Source organism: Lytechinus pictus, chromosome 11, assembly GCF_037042905.1.
Source record: "Lytechinus pictus isolate F3 Inbred chromosome 11, Lp3.0, whole genome shotgun sequence".
Taxonomy (NCBI): domain Eukaryota; kingdom Metazoa; phylum Echinodermata; class Echinoidea; order Temnopleuroida; family Toxopneustidae; genus Lytechinus; species Lytechinus pictus.
Window position 1 is genome coordinate 15,241,442 of NC_087255.1, and position 27,964 is coordinate 15,269,405.

Sequence of the window (27,964 nt, forward strand, 5' to 3'; positions counted from 1 at the left end):
TAGGATATCATCTATATTCCCGGTGCATGTAATTTTTATGCAGGCGTATCCAACATTGTTTGTCACAATTTTGTGATGCAGTCGTTCGAATTTAACAGGAGCTAATTACGATATGTGTGAGCTGAGTGGTCAAAGTAGAGCGACTACATGTGCACTTAATTGTGGTTGGTGGTACCGTATATCTTTTTGATCGTGTCTGGACTGGGATCTTGTGCTCATTCCAACTCTAAAAAAATCCTATTGTTCGAGAGAATCGGGAGAATCGGTACCTTGACGGTACGGTACGCTAGCCTCGAAATCGTGCTTTTACCGGGTAAGTGAGGCCAAGATCAACGTCTCAGGATTTTTTTTTTCACCGCAGCGTAGTCCCGTATATAGTGATTAGTGATGGAAACTCTTGCCTTGGATCGGATTGGTTGGGCCTTTGGGCACCCAAGGGTTCATTACATGCCGCCGCGCACAGAAAATTCGGCATACTCGTGATATAGGCCCCGCTCGAGAAAAACTTGTAATCGATTATACTACCTCAATATCTAGGTTGCTAACTTCAGCTCACTATATATACTCGTGATATAGGCCCCGCTGCTGTGTTGAATGGCTTAGAATGTCCGTTTGCGGGGCCTGTTTCACGAGTATAGTACTATAACCGTTATATAGGCCCCGCAACTACGGCACTTCAGACACTCCAACACAGTAGCGGGGCCTATATCACGAGTATATATTAAGGCTTGCATCCTAAAATAGTCGCGAAACTGGCCCCGTCCAATGCGCTTTTCCCAGCATTCGCTCGTGTGTGGGGCTCGGATGACGGCTATAGTAGTATACTCGTTATCGAGGCCCCTTACACTGTTATATAATGGAAAATAACGTGGTCGTGGGGCTCGTTTCCCCGCGGCCGGTGAAAATTATCATGGGCGGCGCTGGAGGGGGGGGGGGCCTCCAATTTATTTTCCAAATAAACAAGGAAAGAATTTCTTGGGCGGCGCTGTAGGGGGCGGGGGAGGGGCTTCAATTTATTTTCCAAATAAACAATTAAGGAGAATAATTATTTACTTCTTCAGAAATTCATTTGTGGATTTATTTATATTTATTATATTATTTGATTTATTTGTTTTCAGTTTTTTTTTTCTTTTGTGATGTAGAGAGTCAGAGGTACCATTCCTTTTTAATTAGTTTTATGTGTAAAATTTCATTTATTTATTTATCAATATATATATTTTAATTGATTAATTAATGTATTTATATTTATTCATTAATCATTTAATTAATTTGTTTTCATTTTCTTCTTTTGTGATAGAGAGAGTCAGAATTATTCGTTTTTAATTCTTTTTATTTGTGGAAGTTCATTTGATTTATTTATCAATCTATTTTAATTGTTTTATTAATGTATTAATTAGTTTTATGTGTTACATTTCATTTATTTATTTATCCATCTATATATTTTAATTGATTTAATGTATTTATATTTATTCATTAATCATTTAATTTATTTGTTTTCAGTTTTTTTTTTCTTTTGTGATATAGAGCGTCAGAGGTATCATTCGTTTTTAATTCATTTTATGTGTGAAAGTTCATTTATTTATTTATTATCTATTTATTAATTTGTTATATTTTCACCTTTTTGTTATCTGAGGTCTTATGTTGATACAGGGTCATACATTTCATTTATTTTTCATTTATTTTATTCATTCTGTAAGTTATAATGGCTATACAAAATGAAGACGGCACTCTTTGTAATCTTCTCTTTCATCTGGTATCCTCAGAAGATTCCTCGATCATTCAGGCATGAATGACTTTGACAATTTCAAGAAAGTATAGATATATAATCTTAATTTAAAATTATTGTTTACCTTTTTTGAATTAGTCGTAGTTGAAGGGTGTTATAACCTTTTTTTTTCGTTACATAAAAGGAATTTATATTTTGTTTAAAGGTCAAGTTCACACCATAACAAAATGTTGATTTGAATAAATAGATAAATATCAAACTAGCCTAACGCTTGAAATTCATCTAAATCGGATGTAAAATAAGAAAGTTGTGATATTTTAAAGTTTCGCTTATTTTTCACAAAAAAGTGATATATATATGCACAACTCATTTGCATGCAAATGATACAGTTCCGGCCTCGCTATTTCTTTTTTGTATTGTTTGAATTATACAATATTTCATTTTTCACAGATTTTACAATAAGGGCCAACGTGAATGAACCATATGTTCAGGAATTGTTTCACTTGACAATGAGAAGAAAATGAGAAAATATCATATTTCATATAGTACAATACTGAAGAAATTGTGAGTGGATGGCGTCATCAGTTTCCTCATTTGCATACCGACCTGGATGTGCATATATAACTATTATTTCAAATTAAACTAAACTTCAAAATGTTATAACTTTCTTATTTTATCTGACTTTGATGACATTTTTAGCGTTATGATCGTTCGATTTTCCTCTTTTTATTCAAATCAACTTTTTTGTTGGGGTGGATTTGTCCTTTAAATCAAACAATTTACATGTATGTATTTGTTTGTATTAAACTTTTTGTTTTATTTGATGTTAGACCATTGCAACCATTATCGTTGATTTCTCTTTTTTCGCTTATGGATTTGATCTCTCTGTATACCATATATTATTATATAACAAAATATATTTTGTTACCTCATTGAAGCCAATACGTGAAACGTTAGAAAGAGAGAGAGAGAGAGAGAGAGATTGCCTAATGCATTACTATTTCAAGTTCTCCTTCGTATTGTTTCACTTACTTATTCATTTCCTGGTTTATTCATATATTCATGCAGTACTGCGTACATGTTTGCACTGTTTTGGGAAAAGATGTTGTTTATCAAATGACACGATAGGCCTACCCTTAAAGGGGGCATGCAGTTTACCCTGACGCAGAGTTGATGATAATTAAAGCAGAAACATAGGAAAAATATTCTTAACCTAAAGGTTTATGAAAATGTATATTTTTTTGTCACGCATTTCGGTTAAGAAGTTCGATATTCTCTCATCAAATATTGCCATTCTCATACTTTAATTAGTGTTTATTATATGAAATAGTACTCTACTCATTTGTGTAATGAATGACTTGCTAAGATCAATGAATTGTGAATGTCACTTTCACTTGCCCAGTAACCTGCACAATCAAGGTACTAACGGATAATTTGTTTTTCTGTACCAATCATGTAGAAGCGAAAACGGAAATCAGCCCCCTTAGTTTGGTTTTTGAAAACACAAAAATGAATTCACAACGAGAATAACGTGTTGTGATTTGGCATTTGTATATAAAAAACAGAAAAATAAAATTAGAAATACTTCTGTGCTTTATCTGATTTCTCATTCTATTTTTTTGTGTTTTTATATATAAAAAACAATCTCAGAACATGCCACGATTCGTGACCTCACTGTCAACTAAGTAATAATTATGTACGATGCAACTGCATGACAAACAGCGCCTATAGAATTGTTGGATGTCGCCTAGCAACAGGATACTATGTGAGTGGTAATTAAACTACATGTAAATCAATGTAAAATAATGATATTTACAGATGAAGTAAAGTGTTGAACAAGATTCACCCCCCCCCCTCTCTCTCTCACTCCTACATGTCAGCAGTGCTTAAAAACATACCATTTTCGTGTCGATATATATCAACAAAATTCATCTCGAACTTCAATCGCATTCGCATCCTTTTTTCAAGCGTGAAAACAAATTCAGTTCGCGCTCCTCTTTCATATCCTGTTCATGCGTCACTGTACAGTCCTTTTCCCATTTTCAGTTTAGTAATTAAATATTAAATAAACGTTTGCTGTTTAGGGTTAAAGAGAGTTTAGTGTGCTCCATTCATAGCTTTTGACATATTTTGATTATAATTTTAAAAAAATGTTCACAGTTATCTCGTTTGGTTCGGCCGTATAATCATGGTAGGCATATCTTGTTGGTAAAAATTAAAGTAAAATGTACATAAACTTTCATAGCACACCCCCCGGCCCCCCCCCCCAAAAAAAAAAAAAAAAAAAAACACTTTTACCTCTTCCTCATTGACTGGCCGACTATGGATTTCATGAATGGCAATGTGTCCGACCAGCGGGCCGACCAGCCTGTATATCCCCGCACCTTTAAAATACCTGTGTGTATATTTTTTTTCCTGACGCATTCAACCAGACAGACCTCTGCACCACCAACTGTCTTCTCAAATTGGCGCCCCCCCCCCCCCCCCCGCTACGAAATCTCGGATCTGGGGGACACATTAAACTCCTGAAATAAAATATCACAGAAAGGGAAATAGTAGAATAATTTGTGCATAAAAATAAATTATAAGAACACATTAAGACACTTTTCTTCCCGAAATTATTAAATCTTTTAATAAAAACGATACATCGGGGGGGGGGGGGGGGGGGCGAGGGTGTATGAATTAGTAAATAAATGAATACCATATAGGCGAAGAAAAAAAAGCAATACTTGTATTTGAAAGGTGAATTAATGAAATGACGATCAATCAATATTTTTTTTGATGAAATTTTCGGCATTATGCTCAGTGAATTCTATTCTATTTATTAAGCTATAAATACTTTTAACCCGGACCATCCCTTTAGGTTTTAAAATGAATGCAGGAGGGGAAAATAGGTTAGCTGAAGAAATACCGGCATATCAATGAACGGTATTGTAGGCTTTTTAAAAAACAAAAGATTATTAAGGTAAAAAAAAAACGTACTTTGAAAGTAGGGCCTACTTTTATACGCAAAATGAATGATATACATAATGATAGGCCTATCCCCAATTGTGGGGGCCGGGGGATAAGTCTTAGTACAATATAGATTAATTTAATTATAGTGTAGATATCCCTCAAGCAATAATGAAATTGACCAAAAAAAAATTAATAAATCTTCCCCGAATGAATATACCTATTCGTTTTCTTTTTTCGAACTTAAATGGATGAAAAGTGGGGAGGGGGGGGGAGGAGGCATTTATGAAAGGAATGGGAAAAAACCAAATTGATATACACAGGAAGCCAGATGAGTGATTCAATATTGAATAAGAGAAGAAAGCCGATTTAAAAAAAATTAATACTTACATCCAGGTGATTATAAATAGATATATGATACATGAATGAATAAATGGATTCAATCGCAGCATTACGTCAAGTGAAATATTGGGGAAAAATCATAAACAAGAACTATGTAATTTGATTATTGATGACTCCTCCCTCCCCGCAAAAAATATAATTAAAATGAAATGCTGGGGGGGGGGCTCTAATTTATTTTCCAAGAAACAAATGATAACTCGATCTGACTCTCTATATCACAAAAGAACAAAACTGAAAACAAATAATTTAAATTAAATACATTAATCAATCAATTAAAATAGATTGATGAATAAATAAATGAAATGTAACACATAAAACTAATTAATACATTAATAAAACAATTAAAATAGATTGATAAATAAATCAAATGAACTTCCACAAATAAAAAGAATTAAAAACGAATAACTCTGACTCTCTCTATCACAAAAGAAGAAAATGAAAACAAATTAATTAAATGATTAATGAATAAATATAAATACATTAATTAATCAATTAAAATATATATATTGATAAATAAATAAATGAAATTTTACACATAAAACTAATTAAAAACGAATGGTACCTCTGACTCTCTACATCACAAAAGAAAGAAAAAACTGAAAACAAATAAATCAAATAATACAATAAATAAATATAAATAAATCCACAAATGAATTTCTGAAGAAGTAAATAATTATTCTCCTTAATTGTTTATTTGGAAAATAAATTGGAGCCCCTCGTATCCCCCGCCCCCTACAGCGCCGCCCAAGAAATTCTTTCCTTGTTTATTTGGAAAATAAATTGGAGGCCCCCCCCCCCCATCCAGCGCCGCCCATGATAATTTTCACCGGCCGCGGGGAAACAAGCCCCACGACCACGTTATTTTCCATTATATAACAGTGTAAGGGGCCTCGATAACGAGTATACTACTATAGCCGTCATCCGAGCCCCACACACGTGCGAATGCTGGGAAAAGCGCATTGGACGGGGCCAGTTTCGCGACTATTTTAGGATGCAAGCCTTAATATATACTCGTGATATAGGCCCCGCTACTGTGTTGGAGTGTCTGAAGTGCCGTAGTGCGGGGCCTATATAACGGTTATAGTACTATACTCGTGAAACAGGCCCCGCAAACGGACATTCTAAGCCATTCAACACAGCAGCGGGGCCTATATCACGAGTATATATAGTGAGCTGAAGTTAGCAACCTAGATATTGAGGTATGATCGATTACAATTTTTTTCTCGAGCGGGGCCTATATCACGAGTATGCCGAAAATTCAAGCCATAGAAGTCGTGTGTTGTGGACCCAAGAAGTGAGATCCCAGCACGCGCGACCCACTAGCATGACTAGTTAGAAATTCACTGCCACACGCGGTTCGTGGTGCGAGGTTAGTTAGGGCAATACGTGTGAGTGGCCTTTGGGTGGATTTCTGAAATGAAAATTGAAATGAATTTTGTCTTTCTCTTAAGTCTTGGCATGCAATACAGCTTAGGTATTCTAAAACTAGTAATGTTATTTATTTATTTACTTATTTATTTATATTATTTATTTATTCATTTTATTAAATTGATTTATTTCTGTTTTCTTAAAGTTTAACTAAGTCTAAGACAGTGAGTCAGATGTAAGAAGATTAAAGTTTAAGTCAGGCCCTCAGGGACAGAGTTGGAATTAAAATAAAAAGGGCCCCTATGTCTGTGCACCTAACAAATTAACTTAAGTAAAGATTCATCATGTTTTTTTTCTTCATTTCATAAAAAATGAAGTTAATTACGTTCCTTATTATTATATTCTTATGTCTGTATGTGTAAGTGTGCCAAAAATCTCATTAAAAATTTGAGAGAAATAGGGCCTATATAGGCTATATGATTCATAGAAATAACCTAGGCCACAGTCACTTTCAGGAGCCTGTTTCATGATATGGTCTTTGCCTTTGGTAGAACCGCTCTACGTAAGAACGAGATATTGCTCAACTGTTTCACAAAGCCGATTTGGGTGATACGAAGAATGGTCCTTGGAAAGACACCTCCAGACATGTCCTACGTAGACATGATCTTCTTTGCACGCCACCCGCCACTGTTGGCATTAAGAGAAAATGCTTTTACGGCAAGCCACACTGATATATCACCTTTAAACTATTTGGGGGCCATTCGATTGCACTCTGATGCATTTTATCGGGGATGGCGCCAGGTTATTTTCATACGCGTCGCCCGCCCGGCAATGGGTCGGGACGTATTATGGTATCACGCTCGGTGTCTGCCTGTCCGTCCATTAACTTTTCCTTGTAAACGCAATAACTTCAGTTTAACTTGACCTAGGCTCATATAATTTGGTATGTATGATACGTAGCATGGATCACAGGAAGCCTATCAATTTTGAGTTCAGTAGGTCAAAGGCGAAGTCGCCACCTTTCACTTTTCTTGCTTGACCAATAACTCAATTTTCCATGTTAAAGGCGGGCGAAATATGTGCTTGCCTTTATAGCGACACTCTTGTTTGTCTTGATTGCGACTGTTATTGCACAAAGTAAGCTTATAATGACACAACGCTATATACGCAATCCTCCTTTCTTGCCGTTCTTTTTTTTACAATCCACGGCAGCCCAATCGTGATAGTAAATTCTTCTCTTTCTTTTCATTGTCCATTTTCTTCATTTTCGAATTTCGCTTTTGGGTTATTCCATTTCCCACTTCTTTTTGCCACTTTTTGTCCCCATCTCCACCTTTTTTTCATGTGCCATTTTGTCATTCTATAATTTCTTTTTTTTAGTATTTCGGACAGTGGCATAATGATTACAGCTAGTGAAAAAAAAGTGAATAAATCCTATTTTATAAAAAACAGATCTTCAAATCAATTTTATTAAAATGGAAGTGATATTTTGAAGACTTATTATTTGAGTGTGTGTTTTTATGTTGCATAGACTTGACTCAGACAGGGTAGTTCACATTGCAAGTGTTAGAGATGGAGATGGCCAGTATTGGAATTGGTACTAAAGTTTCAATTAAAAAAAAAATCCCTTTTATAGTATTTTCTTCTTTAATCGGAACGTTATATGAAAAAACTGGTCGGAAGTATTACCCAACAAGTTCTGTTTTATCTGACACTTACCACAGTAACATTGCTTCTCACCCAATCAAGGAAAGTGGGTAGATCTGGCAACTTGTTGGATGAAAAATGTTGTTCGGTTCTTATACCAGTGACAGAGATTTAAAGGGGGGGGTCAATTAGCCCCCCCCCCCCCCTCAGAAGAAACCTGGCCATGAAATAGCCCAGTTAAGATAATTTATTTGAGTTATTTTTTCTTATGTTATCAGGTACTTTGGTCACACAAATCCTACTTTAATAGATTTTCTGTCCACCATGAGCGAGCTAGACACGAACAGCAAACGAGACCTCTCGGATGAAGGCCAGCCAGAAGCACAGAGTCATGAGAGTCTTCCTTGTAAGAAGAAGCAGAAGACAAATGGAGCAGTGAGGGCGCTTTCCCATCCCGTTGAGATCAACGATAAATACATGGAGAAGAGCTTCAAGGACTGTATCAGAGCAGTCTTCAATGATGGAGTAGAAGCCACTCACATAGGTATTTTATGGGGGACACGACATTGGCTTCCACAACTATTGCTCCAGGCTTTGGCGTCTCAAGATGTAGAGTTAGCATCAGGGTTGCAATAGGGTTTTATATTAGGTTTAGGGTAGAGTATAAGGTTAAATCTAGGGTTGAAATTAGTCATTCGATTACTGTATGAAATGTATAGCGGAGAGTTGTCACCGGAGCAAATGTAATGGACCCTAATTTCAAACCCTTTGCGATATTATCAAAGATACTACAAGGGGAAGATCGGACACTTCGGTGATTTTTCGAAACCCTCGATAAATGCTCATTGGGTAGGGCTCCCACTAGCGTTGAGTATAATCTTCGCACATTAGCACGCGACTGTGTATGAAACATATGGGGGAAATGAGAGAGGGGATTTTGGAGAGTGCTCAAGGGAGGTGCATGGCAATAATCCCACCTTTTATTACCCAGAAACCTCTGAAATATATTCATCTTTGATTTTTAAAAAAAAAATGAATAATAAAAATTCTAAAATGTAAAAATTGTTTATTCATTCAGCCCCTTCACCATTTTTCTCATATGTTTTGTACACAACCATATCGCGATATGCAAAGGTAAAAAGGGTTGTTACTTAACGCTATAGGGCACTCTTCCCGAGCGTTTCATTGCGCTGTCTATGTACTGTCCGACCTTCCCCTTGTAGTATCTTTGATATTATGCAGTGATGCCAGAATATTCTGACCTGACAAAACTTGGAAGGAGCTACATGTAGCCTTACCTTCTATCCCCAGGCTTTGTCTGAGGATGTACTAGCGCCACTAATAATAAGCAAGGCTACAATAAGAACCAAAAAAATAATATCAAAATATAAACAAAACAAGTAAAATTTGATGCAGAACATGAACTTTTCATAATATAATTACTAGAAATTTACAAAACAATATGAAATTGGAAATTATAATTTTGTGACTTGGTAAGTACACACATGTAGGTAGGTGTTCTCAAAAAGACTTAAAGCAGGTGAAATAGCAAATTTGGTTTTCTGGTAGCATAGGTAGGCATTAAAAACTTGTTATAGCTTGATACACACCATTTTGTTCTTATTTCTTTCTGTGATGTTGGTTTTGTTTAGTAAATCTAGAATATCGCTGGCACGTTACCAGTGGTTAATTGCATGTTTGCAGGGCTCCACACTAACACTTTTTATACTGGTCCAACCTATTCATGTCGGACCAGTAGATACCCAGATTTTCAACTTTTTACTGGTCTGAACCTAAAATTTACTGGTCCCCCAAAATAAATAAAAACATTAAAAATTATTATGCTGTCGTCTATTGATTTTATCCCCCCCCCCCCTTCAAATACAAATTAACAGTACACACTCACAACATAATTCATGAGAGCAATTTCTCAATTTTGGAGAGCCATTTTTATAATTTACAAAAGAGGAGAAAAGATCATTTGTATCAGTTTGATATATTTTTACTGGTCATGTTGGACCAGTAAATCTGAGTATTTCTTAAAAGTTACTTTCCCAACAACAATTTTTACTGGTCTGGGACCGTCGGACCAGTGCCAGTGTCGTGCACTGATATTTGTGAAACTTGTAGTACGGGGTAGTATTCTTGACACCATCTTTGACCCTAATTTGTTTAATGGAGTGAAATCATACACTCTTAAAATGTTGGGCAACATACTGTCCCCACAACAATTGGTTAAAAAAAATTATCCAACTATGGGTAGTTTTCAACCACTACTTTGTGGTTTTCACCCATGCACACATTGGTTTAAAACTACCCAGATAAAATTTTAACAAATTGTGTGTGGACAGTATGTTGCCCAACATTTTTACGAGTGTAATGATATTGATTTCAATATCTGATACAAAAAACAAATGTTAAAAAGCCCAGAAACCCTTATTTTATTTCATATTTTCATTTTTTTGATGTTTCATGTATATCCAGCCACTGAGGCAGCTGTGATCACCAACCCATTTACCTGCTGTGTTCTACCAAACTTTGTAAAAGATGAAACTTTCTTAAAGGGACTGAAGACGGAACTGCTGGAGCTTGATTTCAACAGCAAATCAAATGACCTTTACAAGTTTCAACAGGTAGAGAGCAACTTTCCTAAATGAAATTAGAATATTTGTGACCAGCCACCCCCAAACTAAGAAAAGGTTGCCCAATCCTGAGCTTTCAAATAATATATAAAAATCATCAAACTTGATCAGCAATAACCCACACAGGTACCAGACCTGCCAACCAGTACGTTTTAGCCGTATTTAGTACGTTTTTTTAATTTATTTTTTTACTAAATCGTAATTTATTGAGAAAAATAATCTCTATATGTCTCTATTTCATAAAACGTACACAAATATGGTTAATAGATCAATGTAATTTCAGGTAACTTTTTTTTTCAATCATTTTGTTAAAACCAGTGTGAAGATTACACATGTTTTAATGTTTTTTTTTCATCTGCAAGAGCAGTGCGCATTTTAGCTTGCATGCAGCTTGAGCGCCGCGATGAGCGAGTGCGCCAAGCATTTTATTATGAAATACACTTTTTGGGGGAAAAATACAGTTTTTTTAATCACAGAATACAGTTTTTGTCTCACCTGCATAGCAGAGTGAGACTATAGGCGCCGCTTTTCCGACGGCGGCGGCTCCGACGGCGGCGGCGGCGTCAACACCAAATCTTAACCTGAGGTTAAGTTTTTGAAATGACAGCATAACTTAGAAAGTATATGGACCTAGTTCATGAAACTTGGCCATAAGGTTAATCAAGTATTACTGAACATCCTGCCTGAGTTTCATGTCACATGACCAAGGTCAAAGGTCATTTAGGGTCAATGAACTTAGACCATGTTGGGGAATCAACATCAAAATCTTAACCTAAGGTTAAGTTTTTGAAATGTCATCATAACTTAGAAAATATATGGACCTAGTTCATGAAACTTATACATAAGGTTAATCAAGTATCACTGAACATCCTGCATGAGTTTCACGTCACATGACCAAGGTCAAAGGTCATTTAGGGTCAATGAACTTTGGCCGAATTGGGGGTATCTGTTGAATTACCATCATAACTTTGAAAGTTTATGGATCTGATTCATGAAACTTGGACATAATAGTAATCAAGTATTACTGAACATCCTGTGCAAGTTTCAGGTCACATGATCAAGGTCAAAGGTCATTTAGGGTCAATGAACTTTGGCCAAATTGGGGTATTTGTTGAATTACAGCCATAAATTTGAAAGTGTGTTGGTCTAGTTCATAAAACTTGGACATAATAGTAATCAAGTATCACTGAACATCCTGTGCGAGTTTCAGGTCACATGATCAAGGTCAAAGGTCATGTAAGGTCAAAGAACTTTGGCCACGTTGGGGGTATTTGTTGAATTGCCATCATATCTCTATAAGTGTATTGGTCTAGTTCATAAAACGTGGAAATAAGAGTAACCAAGTATCACTGAACATCTTGTGCGAGTTATAGTAGTTTTCAAAATCAGCACTGCTGCTATATTGAATCGCGTGATGCAGGTGAGACGGCCAGAGGCATTCCACTTGTTCATTCATAGAGGTTGGCAGGTCTGAGGTACTTGATGGAATGTAGACGAAATTCAGTGCAAACTTCAAAGAATAAGGATTAAAAAAGGTATGACATTAGGGCTCACTCATTCAAGCATAAGATGTGTTCACTGTGCAATCTCAGTGAAACCTCCCAAGAACTGCGTCTAAAAAAATAGTGGAAAAAAACTCTTGCTTCTTGTCTATTTTACTGTCATTTTTTTACAGTAATATTATGGAGAATTTTTTCTTTCTTTGAGCTATTAATGTTATAGTTTCTGCTTTTTGGAGACCAAATTACTATTTTGGCTACTTGCAGAGAACCTACCCTGGTGACTTATTGTTGATTTTGGGACGGGCAAAACACGATTATATGAGTAGCGCACATGATTTCTCCTGTCTGTCAGTGACAGCTTGTTGATTTGAATTAATTTACAGCCCTCTTGGGGAGTGTTTCCTGTCTGCGCTTCTTGATAGTAGGATCAGCTGTAACCTGACTTCAAATAGGTCCCATACCAATGTATTACTCTGAACATTACTGTAATTACAAAATGTACCTTGACATTACAATTTCAGGCTTTTTCTCTTTCTGTCTTCTTTTATTTTAGTCTGGTGCACTCCAGAATTATTCATCTAGTTATATTTCAGCACTGAAGTAAGTAAGGCTACACAATTCAATGATGCTATTTGATTTCAAATTTGTATAATTTTGGACTTAATAAATGAAAGTTGAAGTTATTCCAAAGTATAGTAATACCTGAAATGGGATTAAATGAAGTAACATTATTTATTTAGTGTTTTTAAACAATATGACTTTCAGAAGAATGTGCGTGCCAAATTTTGGCGTAATCGCATGAACAGCAGCCGAGATCAGAAAGGGGAGCCATCATGCCCCCCCTCAGTCCTCAATACATCTCAAATAGCCCAGTCCTTTCAGGGTTAACATACACGTTTTGGGAATTTGTTTAAACCATTGATCACAACAGGAATGAAGACACTGATTCTGTTGCATTATTGTAGAGTGCTTGGAGAATTATGCTAAAGTAATTTTTAGGTTTACATATAAGCTAGTATTTTGTGAAAAAACCATGCTCCATCCTACTATTTTAGAAAACTTTGCATTAGGTTTCAATTTTTCTCTGATTTTGTTTTTCCTTCGCTCTAGGAAACTACTGTATGAAGATTTTCTCAGCTGGTTAAGAGAAGTGACTGGGATTCCATTCTCGAACAAGTTTGATCTCACATGCTCCAAATACAATTACACAGGTAAGTCACATATTGCCACTGGTCTGTTGAAACCATGGATCTCAAAATGTAATAATTTTTTAGAGTAGCTCAGAATGAGCTGTAATAGGAATACGTTGTTGACAACCCTGTATGGTCTACCAGTACACTAATCCATATAGAGATTTTTCTTCCATGCTGTCCTCAATTCTGTTTAATTTTGAGATACAAAGTTTAACAGTCACACATTCTTATTACATTTGATACCACCTAGGTCAAGAGCTATAACTGGGCCCAAATCAGATTTAGAGGGGGGGGGGGTATTTTCTTTAAATCAATGCTCTGAGCCCAGGTGATTATTTTGACTTATTGTATACATACATGTTTGGAGACTTACTGTGAGTTTTGATTGGATGATTACTTTTCAGAATGATATTTTGTTCATTCTTTTGTTTTGACTTGATGTGATGCATGCTCATGCAGTATACGAAACTTACACTATGATATACAACTCGATGTCCATTGTGATGAAGTACTGTATGCCACAAATATTTCCGCCTAGTTTCCACTGAAAGTATGTTGTCAGGAATGTGATATCACTGCTTAGGAGGTAGATCCAATAAAATCAGTTGAAGAATGAAAAAAAAAATGGGTGCCATAACAGCATTATCAAATCAATGATGATTATCCTTTTTACCAGGCATTATGGTTTCTTTCTTTGAGATATAGAAGTTGGACATGTAGGAGCCATTTAATTGACCAGTAGACTATCACGGCACTAAAAAAGACATCCCAAAATCATCTGAGATACGATGTCCGTACACCTGGGTGAACACATACATAGTATGTCTTTTGTTATGACAGTGAATTATCTCTACTTCACACTCACGAAAATATTACACTAAAGCAATCATATAATTTAAGTCAAAATGCAATTCGGTTCAGCTAATATCAAAATAACTTTCATCTCTGGTCAAAATCATACAAGGTTGAAAAGAACAACGAAGTTTCACCCGATAAATGAAAAAACGTCTCTCTCCTTCCAACACACCGATAACTCTCTTTTTATACACGTCCCGCTTCGCACACCTTCCTTGTCCATACCAATGCCAATCGTTTTCCGTAACCATGGAAACAGTCCCTTTGTCATGTTCCGAAGAGTGAAATCTTAATTCTAATTACATGATAATGGTATGTTGATATAAACTTTAATAGGATACTATCAAGTTTATTCGTAACACTATCCCCCTCTGTTTCCTTTAAATACAGATGTGCTTCTATGCCATGATGATGAATTAGAAGGAAGAAGAGTCGCATTCATTCTTTATCTCGTGCCCAAATGGACTAAGAAAGATGGTGGGCTCTTGGATCTATTTGATATGGATGGTAAGATTGTTTTGATAAAGAAAGTCTCTTTCCGAGATCCCAGCTATATGTTTTTCATACAGATGTAAATTGTATGAACAGTCACAACTATAATTTCTGAGTGTCCCTCCTAGATACAAACTTTGCACAGCATACCCTTTTTTAAATTTTACCTCAGAAAAAAAAAATTGGAATATCTCCAAATAGGTTCCAATGTTATCTCTACAGTGTAGCAAATTTTATCTTGTGCAAGTAGTAGCCTTTGAAAGTTTTTGTTAATTTTTCCACCGATTTTTCCACTGATTCCCCTGGAGGCAGATATAAGAACCTGTCTTACGCAGTCACTAGTCTATGAAGGACACTTTTTTGTTCCCCTTGGATGGTCACTACATGTATACTGTAGACTTGTTCCACTAACCTTGAACATTTACTTTTATTACAAGAGGAAGCTGTTAGGATCTGCACAAAATCAACATATCTTTCACACACTGATCCACTTTTTTATCGTCTAAAAGCGTATAAGATATATGATATAAATACTATACAAATAGCTATTTTATATGTATAAATATCATTACAAACTGCTTCCTCCTGTGTTTACCGATTTCTTTTCATATAATAGCAACTTACATTCATACCCAACACGGACTTGTCAGAATATTCACTTAGACAATCCTAGAACACTATTAGCACATAAAACACTTAGATATTATGGGCCTGACATATGGAATACATTGCCAGATTCACTCAAACAGTTAAGATTCATTTCTCCCTTTAAAAAAGGTATTAAAACATTATTATTGAATAAATATTCACAGAGTTAATTTTAAAATTGCTCTTTCTCTTTAATGAAACACATAATTTCCAAAACAAGAAAAAAAAACCAAGAATCAAAATAAAACATACATTGTGAGGACCAAGCGCCCCCCCCCCCGTCATTTTGCACCTGCACCCTTACGTTAAGATATGTTGGATGAATAACAATTATTGTTTTCTGGGGTTGCCACGCAGTCAAGCTTAGCTTATAGTGGCAACCTAACAATCGATATATATTAATAGAAAATGCAATTATGTTCAATGTTTTGATTGTCAGTTATACGTATATTATTATTGTATTTTCTTTGTTAATGTGTTTATGAAAAAGTGTTGCAGAAACCAATAAATGAAATGAAATGTATTAATATATTCCCTTTATGTGTATCAGATCATGGACAGCCCAAGTCAGTAGTGAAGTCACTTGTACCAGAATGGAACAACTTTGTTTTCTTTGAAGTGACACCCAAGTCCTTTCATCAGGTAAGTATTTATTGTGTATTACAAGGCCCCCGTCTTTACAAAGAGTTGCGATTGATCCATTCAACCTTGACTACATATATGTGGAATTCCATCAATTCCATTATTTTTTCTACAGGAAATTACCACAGTATAAAGCAAAGAGAAGCACACTGAATTTTTAAGAAAACAACAGATGTGTGAATATGAATTATATCTAGAAAATATTTCAAATAAATATGTATTTTAGATGTTGAAATTGCTGGCTTTGTATAGTTGTGGTTGATCAGATCAATTTGCAACTCTAAGTAAGATGGGGGCTCTGATCTGTTGGCCTGGGCATACTACATATTATGTCTAAAGCTATACAGAAATGGAAATCACAAAAGAGTGTCCAATTTGATTTTGGAAATGACATTTCCACATTGAATATGTTTGTGTAATATGATATTCTTCTAAACCCATAATTCCATTACTCTACAGGAATTTATTGTAATACAAATGATCATACTGTAATATGTCAAGGCTGTATATCAAATAATGAAGTATTTAAGGAATTTTAATTCTCTCAAATCATTGTCTTTTATATTTCATAGAGAGAGTTTCATGAATCCCCTTGTCAGTGACTTTCACTGACTAAATTGTTATCAGCCAAGCAGATGCAAGGATTTCCGTAGCTTATAACGGTTTTCAGTGGAATTCAATGGCTATTTGTTTCATGACATGCCCTTCCAGGTTTCTGAGATCCTGAATCCAGACAAGTGTCGTCTCTCGGTGAGTGGATGGTTCCATGGTCCTACCGTGCCAAGACCAGCTCCATACCTAGAACCAAGATGTAGTCTTACTCCACATGTCGATACACAGGTAGGTCCAATTATAGTTCCAGTAATTCAGCCCTTCAAATACTATACCTCTGAAAAATTGAGGGACCTTCATTGCCCCCAGCTGTCCTATATTCGTCATTCCCAATTAGTCTGGTCTTGAAGTGCTGTGATAACCACATGCTCAGAGAGCATTTCAATATAAATTAGTTTATTTTCAAGTGTGTAGGTGTACATGCTTTCTTGACATGTTGGAATGCGAAATATAGGAATTAATAACTAATAAAATTGTCATCAGCAATCAAAAGGAAAACAAGCTGGTTTGAGTTTGCGTTTGAAATATTCATCTAACAAATTATGATTAGCAGTCACTTTGAAATATTTCACCCCCAAAAGATCTGCTGAGCTGAAATTTTCCTAATTGTTGTGGAAGCTTTGAAATGGGAAGGACTGGCTGTGATTTTGATGAATAACTAGGTGTAAGGTTAGATGAAAAACAAAATCAATCATGATGTATTTCTATTGTGTGATTATTTGATTGTGTAATTCTTTTTTAAGGTGAAGTCAATGCCATTTTGTGTTTGTATAAATTGTATTGTATATAAAAGCGGTGCTACACCAGCCCGAGTTTGCTCAATCTCGAAATTTTAGCCCGATCGGCCCTCTTCGCGATTAATCTCGAGATTCAAGAAACCCCGTCTCCACCATCGCAAGAAGAGCGATTCCTGTTCGAGCGAGGCATCGATGCATTATGGTCTGACGCCGTGCGTCTGCACCTACGAATTAGCGGGATAACTTGGAAATAGCGAACTAGCACGATAATTGCGACTCCATTACAAATAATCTCGAGATTGTTCAGATCGGGATAATTTGCCGGATCAGAAAGAGCATGCTAATTTGAAAACTCGGGCTGGTGCAGACGGCCCTTAAATTTACATCTTGTAAATTTGTACATGAATGTAAATTTGTATCTTTTTATCACATGGAATGAATAAAATCTTGAATTTTGAATCTTATTTATCAGGAGTCTTTATTCTACGATTGGATCAATGAGAGTTACATGGATCTAGGGAACCAGAGTGAGGTCCAAGATACATTCTCTGATGAATCTGAAATACAGCTTTCAAGGTTCTTTGAGGTAAATAGTTGTTATGAATGAAATTGTAATTTAAGTGAAATTTCGAATTTCATTTTTTGGTCACATTTATTAGAATAATGGGGGGGGGGGAGGAGGAGATCTAGTGTGGTATTTAGGAAGGTTTGTACGAGCAGAAAAATGGTAATCAAATTTTAGTAAAAGTAGATATATTTCAAGTTGTGTGCAAGCAAGCTAACAATAAATTGTAAGTGTATTGGTTTAGTCAATTGTACGCTGCACTGGTCTGACTCGCCAACAGCCATCTGTCGAGAGTCAAGAATTGATATTCAAGTTGAATTCCACAACTTCTATGATATGAATTTGGCAGGTGTACAAAACTGTATATTACCATTGCATTGTCACTTATGTGTAAACCTTTAATTATCTATCCACTGTCCTTATCCCAGAATGGCCCAAAATCCTTCCAAGAAAAAAAAATGTTATGTATGTACATCTTTGCAAACCTAGAAAGAAATGTATTGAACAAAAAATAATGAATTTAGATATTACCCTTGTTATTCTTATTGTTGATATCCTTATTACTGTTATCATCCTCTTATTAGGGAGGTGCGATAGCTCAGTTGGTAGAGCGGGGGATTCGTATTCCGGTGACCCGGGTTCGATTCCCACTTGGTGCGCTAATGCCATTTATTAAGGCAGTAATCCTCACTACCAGGTCCTTCAGAGAGGACCTTAAGCCGTTGGTCCTCTGGTTGTTTGCTTACAAGCATTCATGCTTTCTTAGCAATCAGGAAAAAAACTCCCCACCAATCAATCAATCAATCATTTGTTTTCTAAGAGATGATGTTTCTTATGTTTTGTTTTTGTTTATCAGAAAGAGAAGTATGAAGCAGTTCTTACCCAGCTACAGAGCCCTGACATCAGGTGGGAAAGGAGAGGCCCGGCTAATAAGAGGTACTTGAGCAACCAATGATATTTTCATTCCATACTTCATGATGATAAAGTATGCAGTTATATACACATGTACAGAAAATATTTGTTTAAATGTTGACATTACGTCAAACCCCCGTTTGGAGAAAGACCGCAGTTCAGATTGCAAACTGCGGTTTTATACCCCATTTTCCATTTGGAAATCCCCAAAATCATTTCCAAGCCCTTATCAACCGTGCTTGGCCAGGTAATCCTGGGGTAATCCCCGCTGTCTCAATTTCACCTCCACAGGCCAGTATATGAGCGTTTAGCCAAGGACGAAATGATAAACAACAGCTGTGCTATTACATACATGTAAGACTTCTCTGCCTGTAGTAGGACCTTCGGAATGAAATTATTGTATTCGATATTTAATCACGTTTTCAAAGGCATATTGTATTCAGAAATCCAATGTTAGTCCATTTTCAATTTCGAACGAAGAAAATCGACCTCGAAATAAGGAAAGTAAGCGAATAAAAATGACGGCATGCTTTGCAGGGACCGCGCTCAGCGCTGCGCATGCATCCCATCGTGTGTGGCCCCCCTGCTGTGACTGTATATGCCAGGCTGTTGTGTTATCTTCGGACCGAGGTCAAGAAACAGGTGTTTTGATACTTAAATTGCTTGCTTGGGGGCAGTTAGTGTTTGTCGTACTTGGAGAAGAGAATTGAAACAGGGGTATAGTGTTTTTCAAATGGAGGTTTTCATCATGATCGCTTTTGTCCTCCCCATCAGTCTTTCTGTTTAAGTTCATAATAGTAGCTCAGCTGAAGCCAGGGTTATTATGCTTCATTTATTGTAAAAACGTTTTGATAGAGACTGCTGATAAAGAGGTATTAGGCACTATATAAACAAGTATAATGATTAATTTTCATTTTTTCATCCAATTAATTACATTTTAAAATGGTTAGTTGTTTGATAAATACAAAATACTATACTTGCCACTACCTGATGAAATATGTGCAGCCATCACTTTCACATGATTAAAGGACAAGTCCACCCCAACAAAAAGTTGATTTGAATAAGGATAAAATTCAACAGGCATTACACTGAAAATTTCATCAAAATTCGATGTAAATAAGAAAATTTTGACATTTTAAACTTTTGCTTAATTCCACAAAACAGTTATATGCATATCCTGGGCGGTATGCAAATGAGGAGACTGATGATGTCATTTTCCCACTATTTTGTTTTTTATTACATGAAATGTGAAATAATCTAATTTTCTCATTGTCAAGTGAAACAACGCTTAATTCCTCCCCGAACATGTAGAATTAGCATTTATATGCTTCAGTCAAGTTGGTCCTTATTGTCAAATCTGTAAAAAAAAATTGAATATTGTATAATTCAAACAATAAAAAACAAAAGAAATAGTGAGTGAGGGACATCAACGACTGCCTCGTTTACATATCACTGAGTTGTGCATATTGCTGTTTTTTGAAAAATAAGTGAAACTTTAAAATGTCATAACTTAATTTACGTCCGATTTTGATGTAATTTTCAGCATTATGCTAGTTTGATTTTTCTCTTTTTGTTCAAATCAACATTCTTTCTGGGGTGAACTTGACCTTGAAAAAAAACACCCAAGTACGGATGGTATTCTAATTTCATGCATGATTAAATAAAAAAAAAAGTGAAATTCAACCATGCAATCTTGTCAGTTACATTTATTTACGTTCTTCAGTCCGATTCTCTCCCCTACCCGCTGAACTTGAACAGAATAGCATGGTATATTAGGATTAAAACATGAGCTTTTGATATGTTGAAGCAAAGTGCAAAGTACTTTGACAGACTGTGTACAGACAATGTACCTGTCATTCAAATATTGACTTCATGATTTGTAAGGATGAGAAGCTCTTTCTCCATTTGACTTAATTGGAAGATCCAACTTTGCATTCAAATGCAATATTTTATAAACAGCTATAATAATAATAATAATAATAACAACAACAACAACGATAACAATAGACAGTTCTTGTATAGCGCATATCACATAATGAACATTGTACAACGCCTACTTACGTGTAGCTTGTTGTACGCGAACAAATGAGAGGCTGAATGTCAAACATTCGTACCGTTGCACACAAGACGTGCCATCCAAAATGTACCGTTGCACAGCTTTAGCAGGTGATGTCACAATATGATTTAATTCATTGCGCTCAGTAAAAATGAAGGCGCAATACGCGTATAAGCCTGCTGGCTAAATGCGCAATGCTGCCAAGGTCATGTGCGATTGTGTGATTTTGCTTTTCGCTTTCAATTTTTTGCTCCATTTTCATAGATTACTGCAGGGAAAAACTCTTTTTTTTTCTCCACATTTTCGCTAAATTCCGAGGCATTGTACAACACAAATAGCGAATATTCTTATTCGTGCAATGGTGCGAGATTTTGCATTCGGTGAAAGAAAGAGATGCTCTATTCAACAAGGCGTTAGCTAACGCCTCGTTGAATAGAGCATCTTTCTTTCACCTCATGCGAAATCTCGCACCATCACACTCATGCCTATTCGCTATTTGTATAACGTCTCTATATGCTTCCAAAGGATGTAATGTGTGTACAACTTCCAGGCAAGTCTGAAAAAAAAAACACTTGAAGCAGAGGGAAATCTACACAAAGCTCCACAAAAGTTGTCCATTAGAATCCATAGAATGTAATCAATCAATTCACATATTACTGTAGGTTCAGTAGTCAAAGCAGGGGCCCATCTTACAAAGAGTTACGATAGATCCGATCAACCTCAATTATATGGAAATCCATCAATGCCATGATTTTTTTCTTCAGGTAATTTGCGCAATGTTCTTTTTAAACAAAGAAAAGCACACTAGATTCACAAGAAATTGAATAGAAATAGGAATACACGACATATCCAGGAAATATCTTGAACAAAAATGCATTTTATTTGTTGACATTGCTGGCTTTCCATGGTTGTGGTTAATCGGATCAATCGCAAGTTTTTTGTAAGACGGGGCCCAGGTAACAAATAATCAAGAAAATGAAAAAATCAGCAGGCTCATCATTGATGATGATGAGACAGTATACTACTGTATCATTTTATACACCTGTAAGCAGAGTTGACTTTGCATGCACATGTGGTATAATACAAATACATGTGCTTGTTTTAACTTGCAGGCATTATAAATCAGCTGATCTCTCCTCACTACCGCCGGTCATCCACGAATGCTTGAGTGTGATGCAGAGCGAACAGATGTTCCTCCTCCTATCTAACTTCACCGCCCTCCGACTCCACAGCCAAGCACCCTGCAGCGATGACGATGACGAAGAGGAGGACGATGAGGACAAGAAGGAAGACATGGTCAATGGTACTGGTGAAAAGCTTCAAAGTAAAGAGGATGAGAGCGAGTCAGCCACGATGACGGTCGTTCAGGATGGTGACAGGAGAGGAGAAGAGACTAGACTCGGAGAGAAACAATCAGATGAGATGAAGGATGAAGAACAGGGTAGCAGTCAGAAGGATGATATCAACTTGGCAGATGGTGGTATGTTTAAACAGCGATTATTCAGTTTCTCAACACTTGTATGATAATAATGATGATTCAAGTTTATTCTGTTCAATTTTTTTTTTGGGGGGGCATGATATGAGTACATGAATTATAGAAAAAAATAAATTAAGCTTTTAAAGTTTTGAAAACTGATCAATATGGTAAATATATAGTTGCAGGCACATATCGTAATTTATAAATGCATGTTACAGTATATTAATAGTAAATTAAAAGACACTAGTAGTATTTATAGCATTGTCAATTCTATATTGATACAGAAAAATAGCGCAGCATTTGAAGACTCAAAGTTACTTGTCAATACCTGCAGATTAGTTGATATGGTAGATGTGTCCAAATGAAGCATCCATTATTTTTGTCTTCTTCATCCATTTGCAGTTGTAATAAAGATGAAAGGTCAGGCAAGCATTCCACGATGTCGGGCAGAGGTTAGGAGGTGGTCTCATGGCTGCTACACACTGCTGCATGACACAGATACGGAGGGTTCGGAGTTCGCTCTCGATGCATCAGTGTTCTTCGATGCCAAAGGTCAGTGTATGAGTTGGTCATCTTCAATCCATTTGTAGTTCGGCCTAAAAGTGTACAGGCATTTGGTAGGAAGTTTATCAACCTTTTGTTATTTTTATCATTATTGGGTTTTTTGTGTCACCTGTGCCGGGAGGGGGGAAGCAAACTGTGATCTAGCTTGTATGGAGCAATTGCAGAAACATTTTTTTATTATTACTATTAGAAAATGAGTTTAGTTAGTGTCATATACATGTAAACTCCACTGATCACTTGAACAGATTTTACATGAACTTTGCTATCAATTTCAAGTCATTTTCAGGCTCCCCCAAAAAAAATCAGTTTCGAATCTTGCAGTTGATAACTTGTTACTGCATAGGACATTTTTGAATGAATTTATATTGATAAATGCATCCATCTGTTACAAAATAACTACCGGTAGTTTTTACTATTAATTGCAAATACCTAAGACATTGATTCAACCTATTTTGTGAGTCCATATGAATATGCTCTAGCTAGTAATGAGAACAATTTGGGAGGGTTTCCCCCAATGTGTAAGTGTGTAAACTAGCTAAATGGTGTATTGGTATTGAGGTATCAGTTGTCTTAAAAAGTATAACAAGATTAACATTTACCAAGGAAAAATCAGTCAAATTTGTTACATAATCCACTAATACATAGTGCATGATTCAAATTCTGTATGATATTCATCCTTTCTTTTCATATAGGTGTGAGTTCCACCACTGGAGGTTTTGTTTCCTACATTGCCAAAGGAGAGGATGAAGAAGTAAGATTGAATTTATAAAGTTGATGTGATATTGAAAAGTAGAAATCTGCATTTGATAAGGCAAATCACTTTGGACCACAAAATCTGTTTGAAGAAAGGTGAAATTCAACTTGATTTGATTAAAGTATGTTTGCATATTCTGGTCTGAAAATAGCCAGGTGAATATTCCACTTAAGGAAGATTGACTTTAATAGGCAGACTCTGCGTAATTGCAAAGAGAAACTGAGAAATGGTTAATAAATGAATGAAATATTCACTTTATGTTGTTAGATTAGTTCATATATCTGTTACAAGTTTATTTAGGCTGATTATTTTGAGGAAAATTGTGTTTGTTCCATTGCTTTAGACTATCTAAATTACTATTTCATTTTATCTTTTGCTGGGAATGAAGGCATTGATATAGTGTATTTTCTGTTTTAGGTAATTTTCCTCTATACTCTGATAATAACCATATACAGTGCGTCCCACAAAAAACGAAACCGAGATTTATCGATGATATATCCTCACTTAATTACAAATACAATAGACAAATTGCCTACCATTGTAAAGCTTAGAATCTCCTCTTTCATCTAAAATTACTTAGATTATTTCTCATTCACGCATGAGTGAGCAAAAACAATTTGAAGAGGGGATACCAAAAATTCATTTGGCAGGCTGTGTCTGGGTTTCAAAAAGAAAACCACATTTTTAAAAAGTTCAATATCTGCTCCAGGCATGACAATTCTCCGCGTTTCCGCGGATTTCCGCGTTTTTTGTTTGCTGAATTTCCCCCCCCCCCCCCAAAAAAAAAAAAAAAAAAAAAACAAAAAAAACAAAAAAAAAAAAATCCATTTTTTTTACTCCTAAAATCCGCGTTTTAATTTCCGATTTTTAGCGCTAAAATGTTTTAGCATATCTTACGTGTTATATGACGTTCGGCCTTTACAACGATTGCGCAGGAATCTCTTATCTAGCACATCTCAACTCTACACGTGTATTTCGCAGTGTGCATGCAGTGCAGCGGTGGTGTGCTTGCAATCGCTGGGGGCAATCCGGCGCGCCGGGCATGCAGCGACCGGATTGCCCACCGTCTTGTCAACGACATTTCCAAAACCCTTTCAGCTTTTTTTTTCATACCCAATTTTCATGCCTGCTGCTCTTTAATTTGATACCTCAATTTTAGAAAATGGTCAAGAAATAACAAAGTTCTGGTTATTTGAATTAAGGCTTGAATTTCATTAATTTCATAAAATGAAGAGGTTTTACAGGCTAGCGTTCAAACTCACTCGACACTCCGTTTTGTTGACGATCAGCCATGCATTAAATCTTTTGTTAACCGTGCGATAGCTTCTGTGGGAAACCGGTGAAAACACGTTTATTTAATGAAATTATGTAAATACAAGCATTGTTTCGAGGGACCATAACTTTCTTCTTGACCATTTTTTGTGATTAAGGTATCAAATAAAAGAGCAGATATTGAACTTTTTAGGCATGTGAATTTCTTTTTGAAATTCGGATACCCCCTGCCAAATGAGTTTTTGGTAACCTTTCTTCAATTTGTTTTTGCTCACTCATGCGTGAATGAGGAATAATCTAAGTAATATCAGATGAAAGAGGAGATTCTAAGCTTTACATTGATAGGTTATTTGTCTATTGTATTTATGATTAAGTTATGATAAATCATCGCTAAATCTCGGTTTCGTTTTTTGTGGGATGCACTGTATAGACCTTATGCATGTGATGTCATAATCTCAAAGCGCCCTCCCTCAGAGGACATATGAATATGTGTAAACAAAATTGTCAGAGGTGCGCCAGCTGCAGGTAACCATTGCATTCAAGGCAAAGGCTACAGCCTCTAAGGTGGCGACATGATGGCATCAATGTGTAATGTCAATTGAACAACAGGGAAAAGAGCTGTTCAGAAATTATCCTTGGCTTTGGACTTGATTAAGAATGAGAATTGAAAGTTTTCATTTTTTTTTTCTGTTACAGCTGCTGAGTGTACTCCCCGAGGACAATGCCCTGTCACTAGTCTACAGAGATAAGGAGACACTGAGGTTTGTTAAGCATATCAATCATAGCTACACAACAAGCAGAGGGAGTAATACCAGCTCTACTAACAGCCAAAGTGCCTTTTATGAGCTGTATTTGGTGTACTACGAATAATGGCATTTTAGAAACGGCAATCAACGAGGACTGTTCTTTTATGTGAGATGAAAGTTCATAAACAGCAGAGGGAGTGGTGGCTATTCTCAGAGTGGCCAGTCTACCTTTTATCTGAGCTTTACTTGATGTTCCATACATGGGTAGCATTCTGTGAGCAGTGATCGGATAATACTCTTTATTTGTGGCAAACATGAATGTACCTTTTCTGTTGAGGGAGTGATGACGGTCCTCAGAACTGTTTAAGTGCCTTTTATTAGCTAACATTGCTATATCTTATGCCTTGTATTTGTGAAATCATTGCAACCAAACCTAAGGAGTGTTTTCATTATCAATCGGCCGTAAGCCAATAAGATTTTGCTTGCTCAATATTTCATTGAGCTACTAATATTTTTCTTCTCTGAAAATATGTATAGGAAATTATTTTAACTCAGGAGGAACAAGTAACCAATGTTTGATTTAGATTACTCATGAATATTCATAAAATGAATATGATAACCTATTCATTTTTTATACCTTCTTATTCCTGGCTCTTTTCCGTCTGATCATGATTATCGGCCACTAAAAGGATAATTTGACAAACAGTCCATTCAAATTTCCACAAAATGTCCATCACTCTTTAATGGTAAACACTGGTTTTACTTTGTTTCATGGAACTGTTTTTATTTGGCCACCGTATTAAGACCATGCATGTTTCCAGAGTGGGAATGTTTTATCAAGTTTATACTGAAATATATATTAGGATTTCTTTCATGTTTTTGAATGGATAAGAAGAGCGATTTAGGACCACTAAGTGGATATTATTGTGTGCTGTTTAATCACAGGTGGCGATACATTGACTTAGTTATATTTACGAGTGTGTCTGCATGAAAGTCTAGCATTAACAGGAACAATATTATCAGCCATTATTCATAATTAGTTCAGAAGTGTATATTTCAAAAGTTAAGCATGTCTTAAAATTTTTAAATGCCAGATGCGTACAGTTACATATAATACTTAGTATGCGCATTATTCAGATCATGCTCAACGGATGAGATTATGCATTAGATGTCATTTAGGCCTACACAAAGGTGCTTAAAGGACAAGTCCACCCCCAACAAAAAGTTGATTTTAATAGAAAGAGACAAATCCAATGAGCATAACACTGAAAATTTCATTAAAATTGGATGTAAAATAAGAAAGTTATGACATTTTAAAGTTTCGCTTTATTTCACAAAACAGTTACCGTATGTGCACATCCTGGTCAGTATGCAAATGAGGGGACTGATGACGTCACTATTTCTTTTGTATTTTATTTCATGAAATATGAAATATTGTAATTTTTTCCTCATTGTCCTGTATAACAAAGTTTTATTCCTTGCTGAACATGGGGAATTACTATTTATGGTTCAGCCAAGTCAGTCATTATTGTCAAATCTGTAAAAATTGAAATATTGTATGATTCAAACAATAAAAAACAAAAGAAATTTTGAGTTTTGAGAAATTTTCAGTGTTATGCTTGTTTGATTTTTCTTTAATTCAAGTCAACATTTTTCTGGGATGAACTTGACCTGGGGTAGACTTGACCTTTAAGCATGACTCTAAGTAAGGCTTAACTCTATGTGAAACATCTTAAGGGCAAGAACTGAACTTTTTGTCAACCATAATAAAAACTGCATTCAGAAAGCAGACTATACTACATAGAAACATGCTCTTGGAGTGAAATTGGCAGAAAATTTGACAAATGTAACCTCACACCACAAAACTGTAACACTCTTTGTTCCATTACCGATCATGTTTTGCGTACATGTATTATGAGAGTCTGACCTAGACAGTTTGCATTTGTATTTTGAAGCAATTTCTCTTCTACCTCATTCGAACTTTTAACAATGAATTAATCTTTTTTTTTATTCTTGTAGATGTTTCATTGCATGATTTACTGGTATATAAGCTTTGTGCCAAGAAGTACAGGTTGGTCAGACATAACCAGAAGCAGCTGAGAAGCACTTGTCATTAATAAAATGCAAGTAAACCTACATACATTCAAGTTCTGATTTCTTTGTTTGTTTTCTCATCAATAATAATTGAGAAACTCTCATG

The 27,964-nt window shown here is 35.8% G+C and overlaps 1 protein-coding gene across 2 annotated transcripts; it reads left to right on the forward strand.

The window, feature by feature from the left end:
* LOC129271506 (prolyl 3-hydroxylase OGFOD1-like) lies at positions 1-27,909 on the forward strand. 2 transcript variants are annotated; one of them, XR_010295147.1, is made up of 15 exons: positions 110-313; positions 8,374-8,639; positions 10,580-10,728; positions 12,793-12,839; positions 13,350-13,450; positions 14,678-14,794; positions 15,978-16,069; positions 16,781-16,909; positions 17,891-18,004; positions 18,840-18,919; positions 22,064-22,431; positions 22,831-22,980; positions 23,685-23,743; positions 25,715-26,943; positions 27,459-27,909. XR_010295147.1 is itself a non-coding variant. In XM_064106853.1 (14 exons), the coding sequence occupies exons 2-14, from the start codon at positions 8,420-8,422 to the stop codon at positions 25,886-25,888; spliced, it is 1,800 nt and encodes a 599-aa protein (XP_063962923.1). In that variant the 5' UTR covers positions 1-313; positions 8,374-8,419; the 3' UTR covers positions 25,889-27,368. The 2 variants fall into 2 exon arrangements, 1 of the variants encoding a protein (XP_063962923.1); XM_064106853.1 differs by lacking the exon at positions 27,459-27,909 and having other exon boundaries at positions 1-313; positions 25,715-27,368.
* The last annotated feature ends 55 nt before the right edge of the window (positions 27,910-27,964 follow it).